The sequence below is a fragment of the Nesoenas mayeri genome, assembly GCF_963082525.1.
Source record: "Nesoenas mayeri genome assembly, chromosome: 25".
NCBI lineage: Eukaryota > Metazoa > Chordata > Aves > Columbiformes > Columbidae > Nesoenas > Nesoenas mayeri.
This window is the reverse complement of record NC_137549.1, coordinates 5,574,730-5,591,926: the sequence shown is the minus strand read 5'-3', so window position 1 is coordinate 5,591,926 and position 17,197 is coordinate 5,574,730. Positions and strand designations below refer to the sequence as shown.

Below are 17,197 nucleotides of genomic sequence, written 5' to 3'. Positions count from 1 at the left end.
CTCGGAGGCTGCGAGCGAAGGAGAGAGTCATAAAATCCCCGCGGTGACTTCCTTCCTGCCCGCAGCCGCCCCGCGGGTGGCTTCCTGGCAACAGAGGGGGGCACAGGGTGGGGACAGACAAAAGTCACCCCAGGGTGCTGGGACTGAGTGGGGGCTGAAGGGGCTGGGAGCCCTGGACACCCCACTTGATGCTGGGTGCCCCATTGGGGACCCCATGGACTGAGCACCTCGCTGGTCCCGGTGCCGTGGGTACCACGGGATGGGCGATGCTCTGCCAGGGCAGCCGTGTCCCACCATGTCCCACCCCACCACGTGGGGCTGGGGGCTGCCCACACACCCCTGCACTCTATGGCCAGGACCCTCCCTGCCCCACGCACAGCCCCACAGGCCGATATCAGCCCCTTCACCGCGGTCCTGCCGCGGCCAGCCCGGCCCCAGGGTGCCACCAGTGTCACGGTGCCCTCGGTGCCGTGGGGTGCCAGCGGATGTGGCCGGGCCCAGCAGCCACCACTTGTTGTTTTTCCCCTTTTTGCTCCTCTAAGCAGCTCAACGAGGAGGTGAAGCCAGAGGCAACGTGGCCAAGGGCATCAAGGACGGGCATTGGGGACAAAGCCATCATGGCCAGAGCCAGACCCTGGGGACACCCACCTGCCCCGTCACGATGACTCGGGAGGGTTGGTGTCCCTGCGCTGGCTCTGTCCCCACGCTGGGGCTGTTCCCCAGTCCCAGCCGCAGGTTTGTCCCCAGGGGTAATCCCCATGGGACCAGCCCGGGGACAGGTGAGACAAAGCAGCGTTTGTGCCGGGGAATGAGGAAGCCGGAGCAGCCCCACGCCTGGGTGCCACGTATCCCGCAGCCATCCCGCTGTCCCGCGCTCACCGGGGCCACCGAGACATGGGTGCTGTGTCACCACCTGGGGTGTCCCCAGGGCCACCCAGTGCCGGGGCGTGCGGGAGGGAAGGGGTTATGGACGTGGCCTTCGACGGCTCCATCCTCCCCGCCGAGGGTCCCTCCCCAGCGCCCTGAACCTGCCTCCCCGGCGCCCGCCCCGCGCGCTGGAGGAGCCGGAGCCACTGCCGGCCCCTCGTCACCACCAAGGACATCGCCGCAGCCTCCTCCTCCGTCCCCAGGGACCCCGTGCAGCCCCTTGCTCTCTTCCCGAGCCTCAGCACCGGGTCCTTGATGCTCTGCAGGCAGCTGCCTGCAAACCAGCCGCTTTTTTTTGTTTCTGGCTAAGGGTTTAGCTTTGATTTGTTTTGTCCTCTCAGCTGGAGATCTATTTTGGCTCCGGTGGCAGCTCTGCCGCTCCCTGTTCGCACTGGCTGGGGAGGATCGCTTCCCCCCTCCCTGGACATATCCTTCGGTGCCGGAGCTTCCCCGGAGCAGCCGGACCAGGCGCTGCCGCTTCCCGCGGGCTCTGAACTGGGAGGTACCGGGGGAAATTTCCTTGCTAGAGCTCAGGCTGTGCCTCTTGCAGCCGGATGCTTGGCACCGACCCTCCTGCGGATGGGACGGAGGGGACGAGGTGGGATGGGATGGGACAGGATGGATGGGATGGGATGGGACAGGATGGATGGGATGGGATGAGGTGGGGTGGGATGGGATGGGATGGGGTGGGATGGGGTGGGATGGGATGGGACAGGACAGGACGGGGTGGCATCTGTGTTCTCCACACCATGCTCGGTCTTTTCCGTTGCTCATCGAGCATCAGCTGAAAATCACCCAGAGTTTTCTCCCACTCCAGTTTCTCCAGCGCCTCCGTGTCCTGGTCACATCCCTGCGCCGCGTCCCCATCTACCTGCAGGTGCTCCCCATGGGGAGCCTGGAGCTGTGGGTGCCGGAGCAGCTCACCTTCAGCCTCTGGGACTACGGGGTCTTCGGGCTGATGCTGCTCATCTCCACCGGCATCGGGCTCTTCCACGGCCTCGCCAAAGGCGGCCAGAAAACCTCGGAGGATTTTTTCACGGGGGGGCGGCGGATGTCGGCGCTGCCTGTTGGGCTCTCGCTCTCCGCCAGCTTCATGTCGGCCATCCAGGTGCTGGGGGTGCCGGCGGAGGCGTATCGCTACGGAGCCAAATTCCTCTGGATGTGCCTGGGGCAGCTGCTCAACACGCTGCTCACCGCCGGCCTCTTTCTCCCCGTCTTCTACCGCCTGGGGCTCACCAGCACCTACGAGGTGGGGACGGGGTGGGGGACGTGTCCCACCCCGGGGGTGCCTCGGTGCTGGGATGGAGCCAACACGCTCCCTTGTCCTTGTTCTTGTCCCCAGTACCTGGAGCGCCGGTTCGGCAGGAGCGTCCGGCTGTGCGGGACCGTGCAGTACGTGGTGGCCACGGTGCGTGTCTGTGGTGCACGGGTGGAATGGGCACAGGGGGGACATGGCGGGGGCTTTAATCCAGCCATGCCCTGAGCCCCCGGGAGGTGTCCTTGTTCCCTTGCTCTTGTTTTCCACGGCTCAAAGCAAACAGTACCTGGCGGGAGCCCTGTTTTCAGTGAAAACCTCAGTGTTTTCCCACACGCCACGCTGGGGCGGCACCGTCACGCATTGTTCCCATCCCTGCTGGTGCCACCGTCACCTGCCCGGTGCCTGCGGTGCCACGGGATGGGGTGCTGACCCCCCTGTTCCCGCAGGCGCTGTACACGGGGATTGTCATCTACGCCCCTGCCCTGATCCTCAACCAAGGTGCGGTGGGGAGGGTCGCTGCTCCCTGTCGTGTCCCCATCCCTGTGTTGGGGACATCGCAGCCCTGTCCCACCCCAGGTGTTGTTTGCACCCTGGGGTTCTGCTCAGCACCTTGCTGTCCCCTTCAGTGACCGGTCTGGACATCTGGGCGTCCCTGCTCTCCACTGGCATCATCTGCACCTTCTACACCACCATAGTGAGTGTGGGACGGGGGGCCCTGGGGGTCCCCGTGGTCCCCAGTGCTGACCCAGGGCTCCATCCGGCACAGGGCGGGATGAAGGCTGTCATCTGGACCGACGTCTTCCAGGTCTTCGTGATGCTCTCTGGCTTCATCGCCATCATCATCCGGGGGGTGCTGCTGGTGGGGGGTCCTGGCAGGGTGCTGGCCATCGCCACCAACAGCTCCCGCGTCAACTTTGGCGAGTGAGTCCCCCCGTCCCGCTGGGTGCTGACCCTGCTTCTCCACCCCGGGGGCACCGGGGGTGCCGGTACCGACCCCGGCTCACCCCCCCGCCCCGGCGATGTGCCGCTGCGCCCAGCTTCAACCCGGACCCGCGGAGCCGGTACACGGTGTGGACGTTCGTGCTGGGCGGCACGCTGGTCTGGCTCTCCATGTACGGCGTCAACCAGGCGCAGGTCCAGCGCTACGTGGCCTGCCGGAGCGAGAGGGAGGCCCGGACGTGAGTCCCCGGGCATCAACCGGGTCTTGCTCTGCATGGGATGGGGCTGCTTCGGGGGGAATGGCCCCACGCCACCCTGTCCCCCTTGGGGAGCCCAGTCCCTGCACCCCTGCACAGACCCTGCACCCTCGCACAGTCCCTGTACCCCTGCATGGACCCAGAACCCTCGTGCAGACCGTGCACAGACCCAAAACCCTTGCACAGACCCTGCACAAATGCTGCATCCTTGTGTGGCCCTTGTGCCCTCTGCACAAACTCTGCACCCCTGCATGGCCCCCATACTCCTGCATGGACCTTGCACCGTGCACAGACCCTTGCACGGACTCTGCAGCCCTGCATGGACCTTGCACCCTTGCACGGCCCCTGAACCCTTGCACAGCCCCTGCACAGACTTTGCACCTTTGCACGGCCCTTGCACGGCCCCTGCACCCTTGCCCAGACCCCGCACAGCCCTTACCCTGTTGCACAGCCCCTGCACAGACCCCGCACAGCCCTTGCCCCATTGCACAGCCCCTGCAGCGCTGCTCAGCCGGGTGTGCTCCGTGCTCGCAGGGCACTGCTGGTCAATCAAGTGGGGCTCTTCTGCATCGTCTCCAGCGCAGTGGCCTGTGGCCTTGTGATGTTTGCACTCTACAAGGACTGTGATCCCCTCCTCGCCGGCTACATCTCAGCCCCAGACCAGGTACCGGCTCCCCCCCAGCTCTGCCCTCTTGAGCACCAAGGGCAGCGAGGGTGGAAGGGTGAGCGGGTCGGAGGGGCAGGTCCCTGGGTGCTTGTCTCAGCCCCGCTGCAGGTCTGGGGTCCCTCGCGGTCCTGCCCGCCCTGATGCAGCCACCACCCCCCACAGTACATGCCCTATCTGGTCCTCGACATCTTCGAGACGTTCCCAGGGGTGCCGGGGCTGTTCCTGGCTTGTGCCTATAGCGGGACCCTCAGGTGAGGACGGGGACCCCGAGGGGACCCCACACCTCCCCACGGCAGCCCGCAGGCTGCTGGGGCTGAGCGCTGCCGCCCGCCCCAGCACGGCCTCCACCAGCATCAACGCCATGGCGGCCGTCACCGTCGAGGACATCATCAAGCCCAAGCTGCCCGCGCTGTCACCGCGGAGGCTGACCCTCATCTCCAAGGGGCTGTGTGAGTGGGGACGGGGCCACGCTGGACTGGGCTGTGTCACCTGCGCTGCACCGCGCTGTGCCACGACGTATTTGGCTGCACCTCGAATCCTGGGGGCAGTTTTGGGCCCCTCATGACAAGAAAGAGCTTGAGGTGCTGGAGCGGGTTGAGAGAAGGGAACGGAGCTGGGGAAGGGGCTGGAGCACAAGGGTGATGGAGTGGCTGAGGGACCTGGGGGGTTTAGCAAAGAAACAGCCTCAAGTTGCACCAGGGGAGGTTGAGGTTGGATCTGGGGAACAATTTCTTCCCCAAAGGGCTGTGGGACATTGAACAGGCTGCCCAGGGCAGTGCTGGAGTCACCATCCCTGGAGGGCTGGACAGACGGACACGAGGTTCTCAGGACATGGGATAGTGCTGGGGGTGGGTTATGGTTGGACTCCATGATCTCGAAGGTCTGTTCCAACCAAAGCGATGTTGTGATCCCGTGCCGTGGTGCTGAGCCTTCCCGTCTCCCCGCAGCGCTCATCTACGGCACCCTGTGCATCACGGTGGCAGCTCTGGCCTCGCTGCTGGGGGGGGGTGTGCTGCAGGTGAGCCCCCCCGCTGCCCCCCCGCTGCCCACCCGCTCTGCCCAGCTGAACAGGACACAGCCACACGCCACTGGGCGCCCGAGAGCCCTTGAGCTGGGGGGCCGGGGGGCTGAGGAAGAGCCAAGTGCCCCCCTCTGCCCTGACCCCCCCGCAGAGCTCTCCATCCCCTTTCCAGGGCTCATTCACCGTCATGGGGGTGATCAGCGGCCCGTTGCTGGGGGCTTTCCTGCTGGGCATGTTCCTGCCGCTGTGCAGCACGGCCGTGAGTCCCGTGGAGGGATCCGGGGGGGCTGCGGGGGTCCCACAGCAGCCTGACCCCTCTGCTCCACCGCAGGGTGTGCTGGGGGGGCTGGCCGCCGGCTTTGCCCTCTCCTTCTGGGTGGCCGTGGGGGGGACCATGTACCCTCCCAGTGCTGCCACCATGGGAGTGCTGCCCGCCTCGGGGACCCTCTGCCCGCTCTACAACCGCACCGCCGGCACCAACCGCACCATCCTGCTGGGACCCCTCCCGCCCCGCCAGGACCCCCCGGCCCCGCCACGGTGAGGGGGGGCAGCTCGAGTGGGGTGGTGGCAGCGGGGGGGACACGGTCCTGGAGGGGAAGGTGTCTTGCTGTGATGTCACACTGTGGTTCTTGTTCTCTACGATGTCACACCACTTCCCCCGCTCACTGTGATGTCACACTGCGTTCCCTGTGACGTCACACTGCTTCCCACATTTGCTGTGACGTCACACTGCTGTCCCCGTCCCCCCCGCCCCCCGCAGGCCTCCCATCCTGGGTGACTTCTACGCCATCTCCTACCTGTACTACGGGGCGCTGGGGACCCTCACCACGGTGGTGGTCGGGGTCGTGCTCAGCTCCCTGACAGGTGAGGCTGGGGGACGGGTGAGGACATGACCCCACGCTGGGGTTCCCCCCTCTGCAGCCCCTCCCCATGGCCCCCCCTTTCTGGCAGGGCCGACCAAGCGGACGCGGCTGCCCCCGGGCGTGCTGTGGTGGGACATCACGAAGCAAACGTCCTCGGTGTCCCCCGCGGGCACCAAGAGCCCCGGGGAAGAGCCCCCGGGCAAGGCAGAAGCCCCCCAGGTGCTGCCAGCGAGGCTGCATGGAGGGGACAGCCCCCCCTGGGGCCCCCCCGAGCCCGGCACAGCCACCGATCGGCTGCTGCAGGAGACCCACGTGTAGGGTGCTGGGGTCGGGGGGCATGTGGGGGGGGGGGTCCAGTGGGTGGGACAGAGGGTGCATATCCCTGTCCTGGAGTCCACAATAAAGGAGGAGCTGTTCCCCAGGAGGAGCCTGTCCTTGGGGGGCTGGGGGACAGACATGGGGGCAAGTTGGGGGGGGCGGCCAAGGTCCTGCTGTCCCCATGGGTGTGGACCCCGCTCTGCTAAGCTCCACCCCATCCAGATAACAATGGGCCCTGCCCTGCTAAGCTCCACCCCATCCAGATAACAATGGGCCCCGCCCTGCTAAGCTCCGCCCTATCCAGATAACAATGGGCCCTGCCCTGCTAAGCTCCGCCCTATCCAGGTAACAATGGGCCCCGCCCTGCTAAGCTCCACCCCATCCAGATAACAATGGGCCCCGCCCTACTAAGCTCCACCCTATCCAGATAACAATGGGCCCCGCCCTGCTAAGCTCCGCCCTATCCAGATAACAATGGGGCCCGCCCTGCTAAGCTCCGCTCTATCCAGGTAACAATGGGCCCCGCCCTGCTAAGCTCCGCCCCATCCAGATAACACCTATTAAGCCCCACCCAGGTGACAATGGGCCCCACCCTTCTAAGCTCCCCCACATTTGATAACAATAGACCCCGCCCTGCTAATCCCCGCCAGGTGTCAATGGGACACGCCCGGATAAGCTCCGCCCACCCAGGAGCCCCGTCCACAGGAGCCGCTCGGCGGCGGCGTCGCCATCTCGGGGCGTGCCGCCATCTTTGTGCCGGGCAGGGGAAGCGGTAGCGGCGGGCGGATTGCGGGCTCTCCCTCGGCCTCCCCGCGGCTCTGCGGGCACTACCGTGGGCGGGGGATGCTGTTCGGCCCGCCGCTTCCCGCCGCCGCCGGGCCTAGCGCCGTGGCCCGGGAGGAACGGGCCGTGCCCTTAGCAAAGATGGCGGCGGGGGAACGCGAGCCCTGACGAGCCGGCGGCGCCGCTCATCCCGCCCCTCCCGCGGGGGCGACCTGGCGCAGCGGTGACGCGCAACGTGCGCGACGGCCGGGGCGGCGGGGACCGGGTAGGAGCGGGCCCGGGCGGCGGGACCAGCACCGGGGCTCGGCCTCAGGGGACGAGCCGGGCCGGGGGCGCGGAGAGAACCGGGGGAGGCGCTGGGGGTGACGGGGCGGGGGGGCCCAGGCGGCCCTGGGTGCAGCCGCTGGGGTGGGGGTGTCCCTGGCCCCCCCAGGGGCCCAGCCCGGATCGTGCCCTTCAGGAAGAGTCAGGGCGCATATTGGGGTGTAGAGAAGGGATTTAACCCAGCCCAGGCTTGGAAAAGCCTGGGACTTGAGCAGCCAGCCCTAAACATCAGCCCTTCTCTGCTGTTTCTTGTGTAGCAAGTAGTTATTTGTCGTTAAAAGTAAAGGTTTGCGGTCCAGAACGTGGCGTCTGTGTGGGCAGCGTGCGGACCAGAAGGGCTTTGCTTAGTGCCTGGTCAAGTTTGAGGCAGCTGCTGTGCCTTTTGTTTGTGCTGTGCTTTTTGGACTTTTCCTACCTGAAAATTAAATACAGCACGTCTACATGGTCATTCATCCGAATTAACTGGGGCCACGGGCTGCGTTTCTGCACAGACAGAGAGTGTGATGCGGTGTTTGTGCTGCTCTGCCAGCAATGGCGAGTTCCCCTCGGAGCCCCTGGTGCGGAGCAGGAGCCCCCAGCCCCGGTTTGACTCGACAAGAGCAGGAGCCCCCAGCCCCATTTTGACTCGACAGGAGCAGGAGCCCCCAGCCCCATTTTGCCTGGGCAGCAGGGACTGTTTTGCTTGCAGGGCAGCGCTGCTTTTGCCTGGGTACCAAGAACCCAGCAGCTCGTTTCACCACCTTGTTGCAGCTCAATAAATCCACAGGAGGGACTTTTCCCACTGAGTTCCTCCTGGGTGGGCTGCGGGACTACGAGATGTTTTGCTCAGGATCTTCAAATAATGGGAAGCAATTAAAAAGGGGGTTTTCATGGTGTGAGCTGCAGCTGTTCCTCCTCCCTGCGGTGATGGGGAACCCAAGATCCTGTTCAGGGCAACCATCTGAACTTCTTTTTTTTGCAGAGCACCTTGAGGGATGCCCAAGAAGTTCCAAGGTGAAAACACCAAGTCGGCTGCTGCCCGCGCGAGGAAAGCTGAGGCGAAGGCAGCAGCCGATGCCAAGCGGCAGCAGGAGCTGGAAGATGCCTACTGGAAGGATGAAGACAAACACGTGATGAGGAAGGAACAAAGGAAGGTGAATTCCTGGTCAGGTAGACGGGGGTGTTCCATTTAGTCTGTGAGATCAAGTCTTGCTCAGCCAGGCACTTCTCCTGCCCTGTCCCCGAGTTGTCACTCTCTCCAGGCCTCATCCTGCGCTTGGTTTTAGGCAGAAAACCTGGAAGCAGTGGCTTCTCTGGGAGCTAAAAGAAGCCAAGCGTGGGATTGAGTTTACGCTTTGATGTGTAATTCAGAAATGGGGTGGATCTCGGAGCTGGCTCCCCAGGGGAGGCAGTAAAAGCTTTATTGTTGGAGTCATTGAAAACTGAATTGCGTAAAAGATCAGGAACTCTGCTGCAGGGATTCATTGTTGACCCAGCAGTTCTTTAGCTTTTATTCCTTTCTTAACTTTCATTTGGGTTTTTTTTGTGAAAGGAAAAACAAATTGGGTGGTTAAGAATTACAAAGCTTTTCTTTTTTGTTTTTCCTCCCTAACTTGGTGTGCGACACATCAGGACCCGTCTCTTTCAGAAGATTCTCTCTAGTTTGCTCTTGCCACCTTGCTCTGCCTTGGTATTCAATAAACAGAGCACTTCAGTGCTCTTTCCTAGGTTCTTTGGTTTTTAACATTAACATTTTGTGCATTCTTCTAGAAGCAATCGTTAGTGGTAACTTAGCTGCCTCTTCTGAAATCATTTTCTTACATTCGTGCTAATGAGACGGGGCTCCTGTTGATTTCTGTTGATTTCTGGGGTTACTGGGTTTGCGCTGCTCTGAATTCGGTGCTTTCTGCACTCTGTTGGTGCGTGAGCCTGTGTGAGTTCACCCCTAATACGTGCCCTGACGTTTGGAATTTGGAGTCCTGGGTGCTGTTCCCCCACGCAATCCTGTAATGCTGCTTAATTACTTCCCGGAACAAGGACTTGTTATTGCTCTACTTAAGATTTTGGCAACACTGACCTCTTTGAGCTTCCAAAACAGGCTCCTGCAGGTGCGGGAGTCTGGAGGGGGGGCTGGGATTGCCGACTGGGAAAGCAGTGGCCGCTCCAGAGTTTCAGGCTGGATTTGAGAGAAACCAGTGAGCTGTTTCCACTCGGCACCTCCGCTCAACGCTTTGCTGCTTTTCCTGCAGGATTTGCGTCCATGTAGCTGTAGTATTTACACCCAAATTTCACCTGGATGCTGAATTTCAGTGCGTTTGCTTCCCGTATGTTCCCCTGGGGAGCAAAGATCTCAGCTCACATGAAGGGTTGTCCTACCCAAAGGGCTCCAGCGCTCGCTATATCTGTGCACGGAGCTGCCGCAGCCTAAGCAAAGCTTGGGGCTTTGTGAGGGCGAGCAAACAGCCACCAGACAGGAAAATGTGGGTTTGCTGGGGGAAAATAAATGGGTAGAACCTTCCTCAGCTGCTTCTCCAGCGCCGTCGGGGTGGAACATCCGCACAGAGAACAGGAGGAGCTGCCCGCGCCCCGGCGGGGAAGGGACGCGTGACTCAGATCGTGAATGATTTTCATCCTCGTCCCAGAGAGGGCAGAAAGCGCATCACTCGCGGGAGTCAAACGTCCATATGCTGCGCGAGGGACTCATGTTGCTCCCGGGAGGATGGCGATGGGTGGAGGAGGATGCTCGCAGCAATTCCAGCCCTTCCCTGGCTCTCCGGGCGATGGCAGTAACTAACACGTTAACAGCGGCACCTCGCAATTCCTGCACTGCCGGAGCGGCTGGGAGCCTTTGGGGTGGGCTGGGAGCCTTTGGGATGAGCTGGGAGCCTTTGGGATGAGCTGAGACCACACCCCTTTTAATCCCTTTTCCCTGCAGACAAGCACTGGAGCCTCTGAAATAAATGAGAGCGTGGAGCTCCGTTCCGGGGTTTGGTGGCTCTGTGATCTCGCTGTCAGGGCAGCAATGTGTATTAACATTAATAGCCTGGTGTAGGGAAGCCGAATGTTCAAAATGTCATGAGATTCCTGTTGTTTGTAGCGTTTTGGGGGGTTTTAAATGCCACCCCCGCCCTGCCCTGGGAGCAACCGTCCTCTGGTAACAGAGGGTGGCACTCATCTGGTGGCTCCGTGATGCATAAAGGAACAGCTGAGCTGATGTCACCAGCCTGCCACGTGCACGTTCCTCCTCTGGCGCTTCGGCACAAGGCACAGCGTGTTACCTTCCCTGGAGAGCTCTGCTTGGAAGGCACAAAATCGACATCCTTGCTGGGAGGCTCAGGGTTTTACCCAGGTAACTGCTTTTTGTGTCACGTTTGGGTGTTTTCATCCTTTCCGTCCCCTCCTACGCGAGGCTGGGCTGCAGCTCGGAGCACGGCGCTCATCAGCCTCATCGCAGTGTGGGTTTCTCCCTGCGTGTCTGGTGGCGGAACAGCCGCGTGTGCGTCCCCGGCGAAGCTGCAGGCAGGCTTGGAAGGGCGAGAAACCATCAAATGTGCCGGAAAATTCCGGGCAGCAAGGATCGGTGGAGTATCTGTCAAGGGCAGAGGTCTCGCAGCCAGAGACTTTTTGTACTGGTGTGCAAAGGGCCTGGGGAAAAATCTGAGTTAAACGCAGGGTGAGCGCTTGTGCTGGAACAGCACAGATGGTGCGTGAGGGCGCCGTGACTCTTTTGGGGCGTTTTGTGCCGTTCTCATTCCCCTCGGTCACGGGCTGTGGGCTGGCAGGCTCGCGTACCCACGGGTCCCGGCTGCGGTGGTGACTTTCTCTCCCCTTTCTCCTCTGATTCAGTGCAGAATTACTCAGCTGTGGCACCAGATAAAACGCAAGACAACTCTAATGACTCTTCTTCCCTTTTTGGGGGATATCTGTGTGATACTGGGTACAAAATACCGAAATCTGATGGCACGAATGAGCAATGCAGGGGGTAGAGGTGTAGTGAGGAGACAGCAGGCTGGGTTTCAGACCCCAGAACCAGCTTCCTCGGGCTCCAGTGTCCCTTCACCTCTTGCTTTGCCCGTGGGTGACAGAAGGGAGGTGTTTGAACCTCCGAGAGCCCAGCGGGTGCTCGGACGTGCTCCAGGTTGGTTACGCCCGGCTCGTTTTCTGACTGCGTCACGTTTTCACATGGCTTTCCCCTTTGTGCCTCGCCAGCCTGGCGGCTCGTTCTCCACGTTTCCCTGCAGTGAGGCTGATGTGGAGCGCGGCCGTGTTGATTGACCGCTCGCTCTCAAACCCGCACGCGTGGGACCTTGTTCTCCTCCTCCTGAGCGGGCGGGGAGCTGCTCCCAAAGCTCACGAATTGTTCCTTGCTCAGGCGCCTCTTTGCGAGGCTGGAAACACGCGTTTCAACGCACAAATCCCTGGGAGCTGAAGGGTCCAGCTAAAGAAATCTCGCCCCCGGCTCCTCGCGGCGCCTGCAGAGCACAGCGCTGCGGAGGGAGAAAACTATTCATTTCCTTTCCAGTTTTCTAATAGCTTTGCGGTACGTTCCACTTAGACAAATCCAAACCTCCCTCTCATCAGAACATTTAAGCTGACTCATAAAAGCTTCGTTTGTTTTGGCCCAACCTGAGAAAAATCTCAAACAAAACATGACGGTTTCAGATCCCTTGGGCTCCGGGATTGACCTTTGAGCGCTGCGGAAGGTGCAGAACAGAGCTGGACGTGTCGGGCCGCTGGGGAAACCCGAGCGCGTCGGTTTTTGTGGGTCTTGTGACAAAATAGTAACGGTGCCAGCTTATTTACTTTCTGCAAATAGAAACTCGCTGGTGGATGCCGGGGAGCAGCTCATCCCGGCGGCCAGAGGACGAGGAGCTGGGCGTCCCGGCAGCGTGGGAGGAAGGCTCTGCACCTGCGTTCCCATCACCACGTGGATGTGTCGTCTCCGGAGAGTTCCATTTGAAAGGCGGGTACCGGCAGCAGAGCGTTATCCCCGAATTTCTGCTCCAACAGTCGTGTCGCGGTCCCCGCTGGGCTGTGTGGTGTAGGACAGGTCCCTTTCTGTGGTCAGAGCTAAACAATCACCTTCTCCAGCTATAAATAACATTCCTATTCTGAAATGCTTTCTTCCCTTAGGTCACTCGTACTCGTGCATCCGCTCCTTACCTGTCTCCCGAATTCTTGGCGCCATGGCCGAGGTTCTCCCCACGCACCCTGCTGGCGTTTGGCCACCCCTGAGCGTTGGGGACAGCGTGAGCAGCCAGGGGACAGTTTCTTTGAGCTGCCCTGTGTTCTAAGGCACGATGCCGGGATCCTGAACGCACAGCGCGGCTTCTCTCGCGTGTGCTTGACATCTAATTCAACAGCTTGCTCCGACCGCTGCATCTTCAGCGATTTCTGCAGCGCTCCTTCCGTTTTGGCACATTAATCTCTCCAGTTTTGGGGAGACCGAGCACGTTTGCTTACTCGGCCTTTACTAGAAGAGGGAGAGGCCTGGCAGGAAAGCAGCGGGCAGGGAAAGCCAATGTCTTCAAGAAGCGAATTTGCGCTTTGAAATCGTGCACGGTCCAGTTGCTGGGGCATTGTGTCTCACGGCGCTGGCACTAAGCGCTTAATGACCAAGAATTTGAAGACTGCCGGTTGTAATAAAGGCTTCGTCCCTCTAATGGCTTTTTTCCCCATCCTCGGCCCCAGCTGCTCGCGGTGGAGGTGGGCGAGGTTTTCCTTCCCTTCTCAGCTCAGATGAAAGACCCGGTCCTTGCTGCGCTCCACGGAAGCAGCGGCAGCCCCAGGGCATGTTTTGATTCAGTATTTGTTGGCTTTGATTCAGTGTTTTGATGGGGTTTTGTTTAAACTCTCGAGCTGTGGAGGGACTTACAGGTTGGGGTTTTTTTTGTTGTTCGATAGTGTCTCAAAGCCCAGCTTTGCTGGGCCCTACCCCAGCGCCTGGAATTCTGCTCCTACTCCTTAAACACCGCTGGAGACTTTGGGTTGTGTTACTGCCGGGGTGGAGTGAACCTGTTCGGTAACGCTCCATCAGTTCGTTGTGCCGCCTGTGTGAATAATGAATGAGAGCCGTAATTAAATGTCCACATAACTAACTGAAATATGGAATGTTGTGATGCTGCCCCAGAGAGATGTTTCCTTTTGCCAGACCTTGCAGGCTGTGGGAGAGAAGGAAGAAAAGCCAAGGTGCTGAAATACCCTAAGGGCCTGTTGCATGGGCTTGTCACGCTCTTCCCTTGGCCCCGGAGGGCAACGTGGCTCTTAAACTCCTTGTGAAGCACTTTAAACTTACCACAAGAGCCGCACCGCGTGTTGGACTCGGTCTAACCGCCCGCCCCGGCTCTTGGGACGAGCACGAGCCGGGCCCAGGGACAAATTGAGCCTCTTGACTGGCTCGTCTCGAACAACTGCTGAACTTTCAACCTCCAGCCACTTATTAAAATTAAAGTGGAAAACTTAATGTGATTGTCAGCAGCCCTGGCTGGTGACTCCTGCTCCTTCTCGGGGTTGTGTTTCGCGGTGCTGGCATCGCGTGGTTGCAGATGGGGGAGTTATTATTCTGGACGTCGAAGGGAACCAGCCGATGTCCCTTCTGATAAAGTGACGTTGGTGCTGTGTTAGCTACAGAAATGAGGTGCCTGTTCCCGCTCCAGCGGGGTTCCCTGCTCCTGTAAGGGCTGGTTTGATCCCTCTGCTGTGGAGGGGGATGGCAAGTGGAAGGGTAGACGTGACCTGGTCCTTTCTGCCTCCCAGGAGGAGCGGGAGAAGCGGCGGCTGGAGCAGCTGGAGCGCAAGAAGGAGCTGCAGCGCTTGCTGGAGGAGGAAGACTCGAAGCTGAAAGGGAAGTCGCCCAAGCAGGTCACTCCGGGCAAAGTCACCAGGGCCCAGATCGAGGAGACGATCAGGAAAGACCAGCAGCAGAAGGAGAATGCGGACACAGGTTGGGTAGCACCGTGGAAAGGCCCTGAGAGCCACGGGATGGGGAATGGAGGGGGGAAAAAACCCTCTTTTCAACTTGGGGTGGAGAAACAGCTGCAAAGCAGGAGCTCTTCTCTTCCAGTCCTGGGACTGAGCTCTGGCTGAGTTTTCTGAGTGCTTTGAAAGACTCTGCCTCCTCGGAGGGTTTGGCACAGGCTGGATTTGACGTTAACATTTCTCCCTTTCCCCCCTCCATGTGCAGCGGAGAAGGAGAAGACTCACCTGGAGGTGCCCTTGGAGGAGAACATCAACAGGAGGGCGCTGGAGGAGGGCTCGGTGGAGGCCAGGACCATTGAAGATGCCATTGCTGTCCTCAGGTACGCCGCGCTCTCCTGCCGAGTGTCGCTTTCCTCATGAGAAACTCCCGCAGGCGCTCCCTCCCCCAGAATTGGCTCTTTGTTGCGCTTTGCCTGTGACTTTCTGTCTCGATAGTACAAGCAGGACACGTCCCCTGCCCTGTTGTTCTGTGGAGAGTATGTGAAGTGGGCTGGGGAAGCTTCGCGGGCTTATCCACTTTATCACCCAGTTGTTCTGCGCGCACTTGGTGGCGCTGACAGGGGATCAGAGCGCGGCGGGCGGCTGGTGCCGGCGGGAGGTGTCTCTGATCCATGTCTCTCTCCAAATTCCCTCCTGGCAGCGTCGCCAACGACCTGGACCGGCACCCCGAGCGCCGGATGAAAGCCGCCTTCACGGCTTTCGAAGAGCTCAACCTGCCGCGCCTGAAGCAGGAGAACCCCAACATGCGCCTGTCCCAGCTCAAGCAGCTCCTCAAGAAGGAGTGGATGAAGTCTCCGGAAAACCCCATGAACCAGAGGCACAAAGCTTACAACAGCCAAAAGTAGAACTAGAGCCGCTCATCCCCCCGGGACGGTGGGCAGGAGCCGCGGGGCTCTGCTCGGCTGGGCGCAGGAGACACGAGGAACCTCCTCGCCTTTGGCTTCCCTCCCCTGTCCCCACTTTCTTTCTGTCTCTCTCTGTTCTTGGATTTAAGATAAGCCCGAGGCCAGGGCTCGCCTGGGGACCCTGCAGCGTCCCGCCACCGTCACCGGTGACCTGTCCCCTCCCCGTGCTCACCCCTCCGCAGGCAACTGGCACAGGGCGACCCGGACAGACTAACGCTACCACCACGCTTCCAAATTCGGTTGTTGTCTTACAAAGAAAAGCTAATAACTCGCTTCCAGACCTTCAGCACGGGCAGCCTGCCGTGGTAGGGACCCCGTTAACCCGCTGACAGCCGGACCTGAGCCAAACCGCCTTCATCTACCGTGGCTGTGCCGCGCCCTTGTGTTCCACAGGGTGAATTTTGGCGACCGTCACACGGAAGGTGCTTGACCCCTTGTTGCTCGTGTCATCCTCAGCGCTGGGATGTCCCCAAAGAGACTCCAGACGGGGTGGCCTGTTGTCCTGCCCGCCACCGGCCACCTCCCTCCTTGCGATCTCAACCAGCGGTGCGTTCGGAGGAACCACAAACGGAGCAGAACCTCCGTCAGCGCGGTGGGGAAGAGAGAAAATAACCTTCCGTCTTCCGAGGAGAACGGGCGGAATGACGCGGCACCCCCTGGCTCCTGCTGCCACGCTTCTCCGGCACTTCCCTGGTGGGACAGGGGGCTTCCCGGGGGGGCTGTGACCCAAGAACTGCGGTGAGAAGGGAACCTGCTGCTTCTCCCATCTGCGGTCGGTCCTGGCAACCAAACGGCTGAGCTCCCCTGGGGGGCCAGGGCTGGAGAGGCTTTGCCTGGTGCTGTGGCCTTTCCTCTCCTCCCTCTCCCCCCTCCTGGTCTCTTTTTGGGAGTGGAGTTCTTTCTGAAGGTCTAAACCCGTGGCTGGGCAGCATTGCCGCCGGTGCTTCCCCGTGGGTGTCACCAGGGCCAGCTCGGTGTTCTGCTGGAGTTTCTGTTGGTGGTTTGTCCCCAGGCGAGTGGCATCTGTCCCCGTGGGGGGGTTGCTGTGAGCAGGGGAGGGGTGCAGGAGTCCTGGGGGTGTTTAATGTGGGTGGTGAAGGGGCTTTGGAGGGGATGATGCTCAAGGTGAAGGGGTTTTGGAGGGGATGATGCTCGAGCTGAAGCCATTTTGGGCTGAAGGAGCCGGGCTAGCCCTGCCGCTGACCCCCCCAGCCCCAGCCGGCAAGGCCAGGGAGGAATGCACCCGCTGTCTCCCCTTTTGTGAGAAGTTTGTTGTGTTTGAACCCAATTAAAAACAAAAAACTCAACCCCGTTAATTTGTTGAAGGAATAAATGCCTGGGGAGGAGCGGAGGGCTCTGCTTTCCTGGGGGGGGCTGTGTCCTCCACTAAAAATCCCCACTGGAGTTTGCACCACGGTTCCTGCCTGCACTGGGGATCTCTCAGGGTGGGGGGCCCCCTTTGTGCCCCCCCCAGCAGGTTGTGGCGGAGCCGCCGCAGCGGGGGGGCTGCGGGAGCCCTGCCCTTGGCTGCTGCCGAAGCCTGAGCCCACCGCTGCCTGCGCCTGCCCGCGCCTGCCCGCACACGTGAGTGTTCCCCAGCCCGGGGGGGCCGGGGGTGCCCCCTCCCTGCCCGCACCCGCTCCCCCCTTGCGCAGAGGCCGTGGGCTCCGCACAGCCCTGCCTTTGTGCAGCAGAGCCCACCCTCCTCCTCCTCCTCCTCTGCCGCAGTGCTGGGGGGGGCCTGGGTGGGATATTCTGGAACCGACTGCTCGGGGGGGCTGCGGCGTGCAGGGCCCCCCCTCTCCGTGGGGTGTCCCCATATCAGCCACAAGTAGAAGGGGACTGTCCCCCCCGCTGTGATGCAGGGGACCCCCCTGCTGTGTTCGGTGTGTGAGGGAGGTGGAAGGGGCGAATGGGGGCTGCCCCCCCCCCCAGTTTGGGGGTGGGATCTCCAGTTGCAAGGGAAGGGTTTTGGGGG

At 61.2% G+C, this 17,197-nt stretch overlaps 2 protein-coding genes across 2 annotated transcripts; both read left to right on the top strand.

Moving 5' to 3' along the window:
- Positions 1-808: 808 nt before the first annotated feature.
- Positions 809-7,201, top strand: SLC5A5 (solute carrier family 5 member 5; the record flags this gene model as incomplete). Its single annotated transcript, XM_080359197.1, has 17 exons — positions 809-845; positions 1,269-1,429; positions 1,745-2,176; positions 2,270-2,335; positions 2,632-2,683; positions 2,812-2,879; positions 2,952-3,106; positions 3,223-3,363; positions 3,916-4,045; positions 4,211-4,299; positions 4,385-4,497; positions 4,996-5,066; positions 5,242-5,328; positions 5,401-5,606; positions 5,830-5,933; positions 6,021-6,151; positions 6,956-7,201. 17 exons carry the CDS (start codon positions 809-811, stop codon positions 7,199-7,201), a joined length of 2,289 nt encoding a protein of 762 aa, XP_080215323.1.
- Positions 7,202-7,234: 33 nt separating this feature from the next.
- CCDC124 (coiled-coil domain containing 124) lies at positions 7,235-16,508 on the top strand. The gene is made up of 5 exons (XM_080359422.1): positions 7,235-7,298; positions 8,319-8,490; positions 14,093-14,279; positions 14,520-14,634; positions 14,955-16,508. The coding sequence occupies exons 2-5, from the start codon at positions 8,332-8,334 to the stop codon at positions 15,157-15,159; spliced, it is 666 nt and encodes a 221-aa protein (XP_080215548.1). The 5' UTR covers positions 7,235-7,298; positions 8,319-8,331; the 3' UTR covers positions 15,160-16,508.
- Positions 16,509-17,197: the final 689 nt, after the last annotated feature.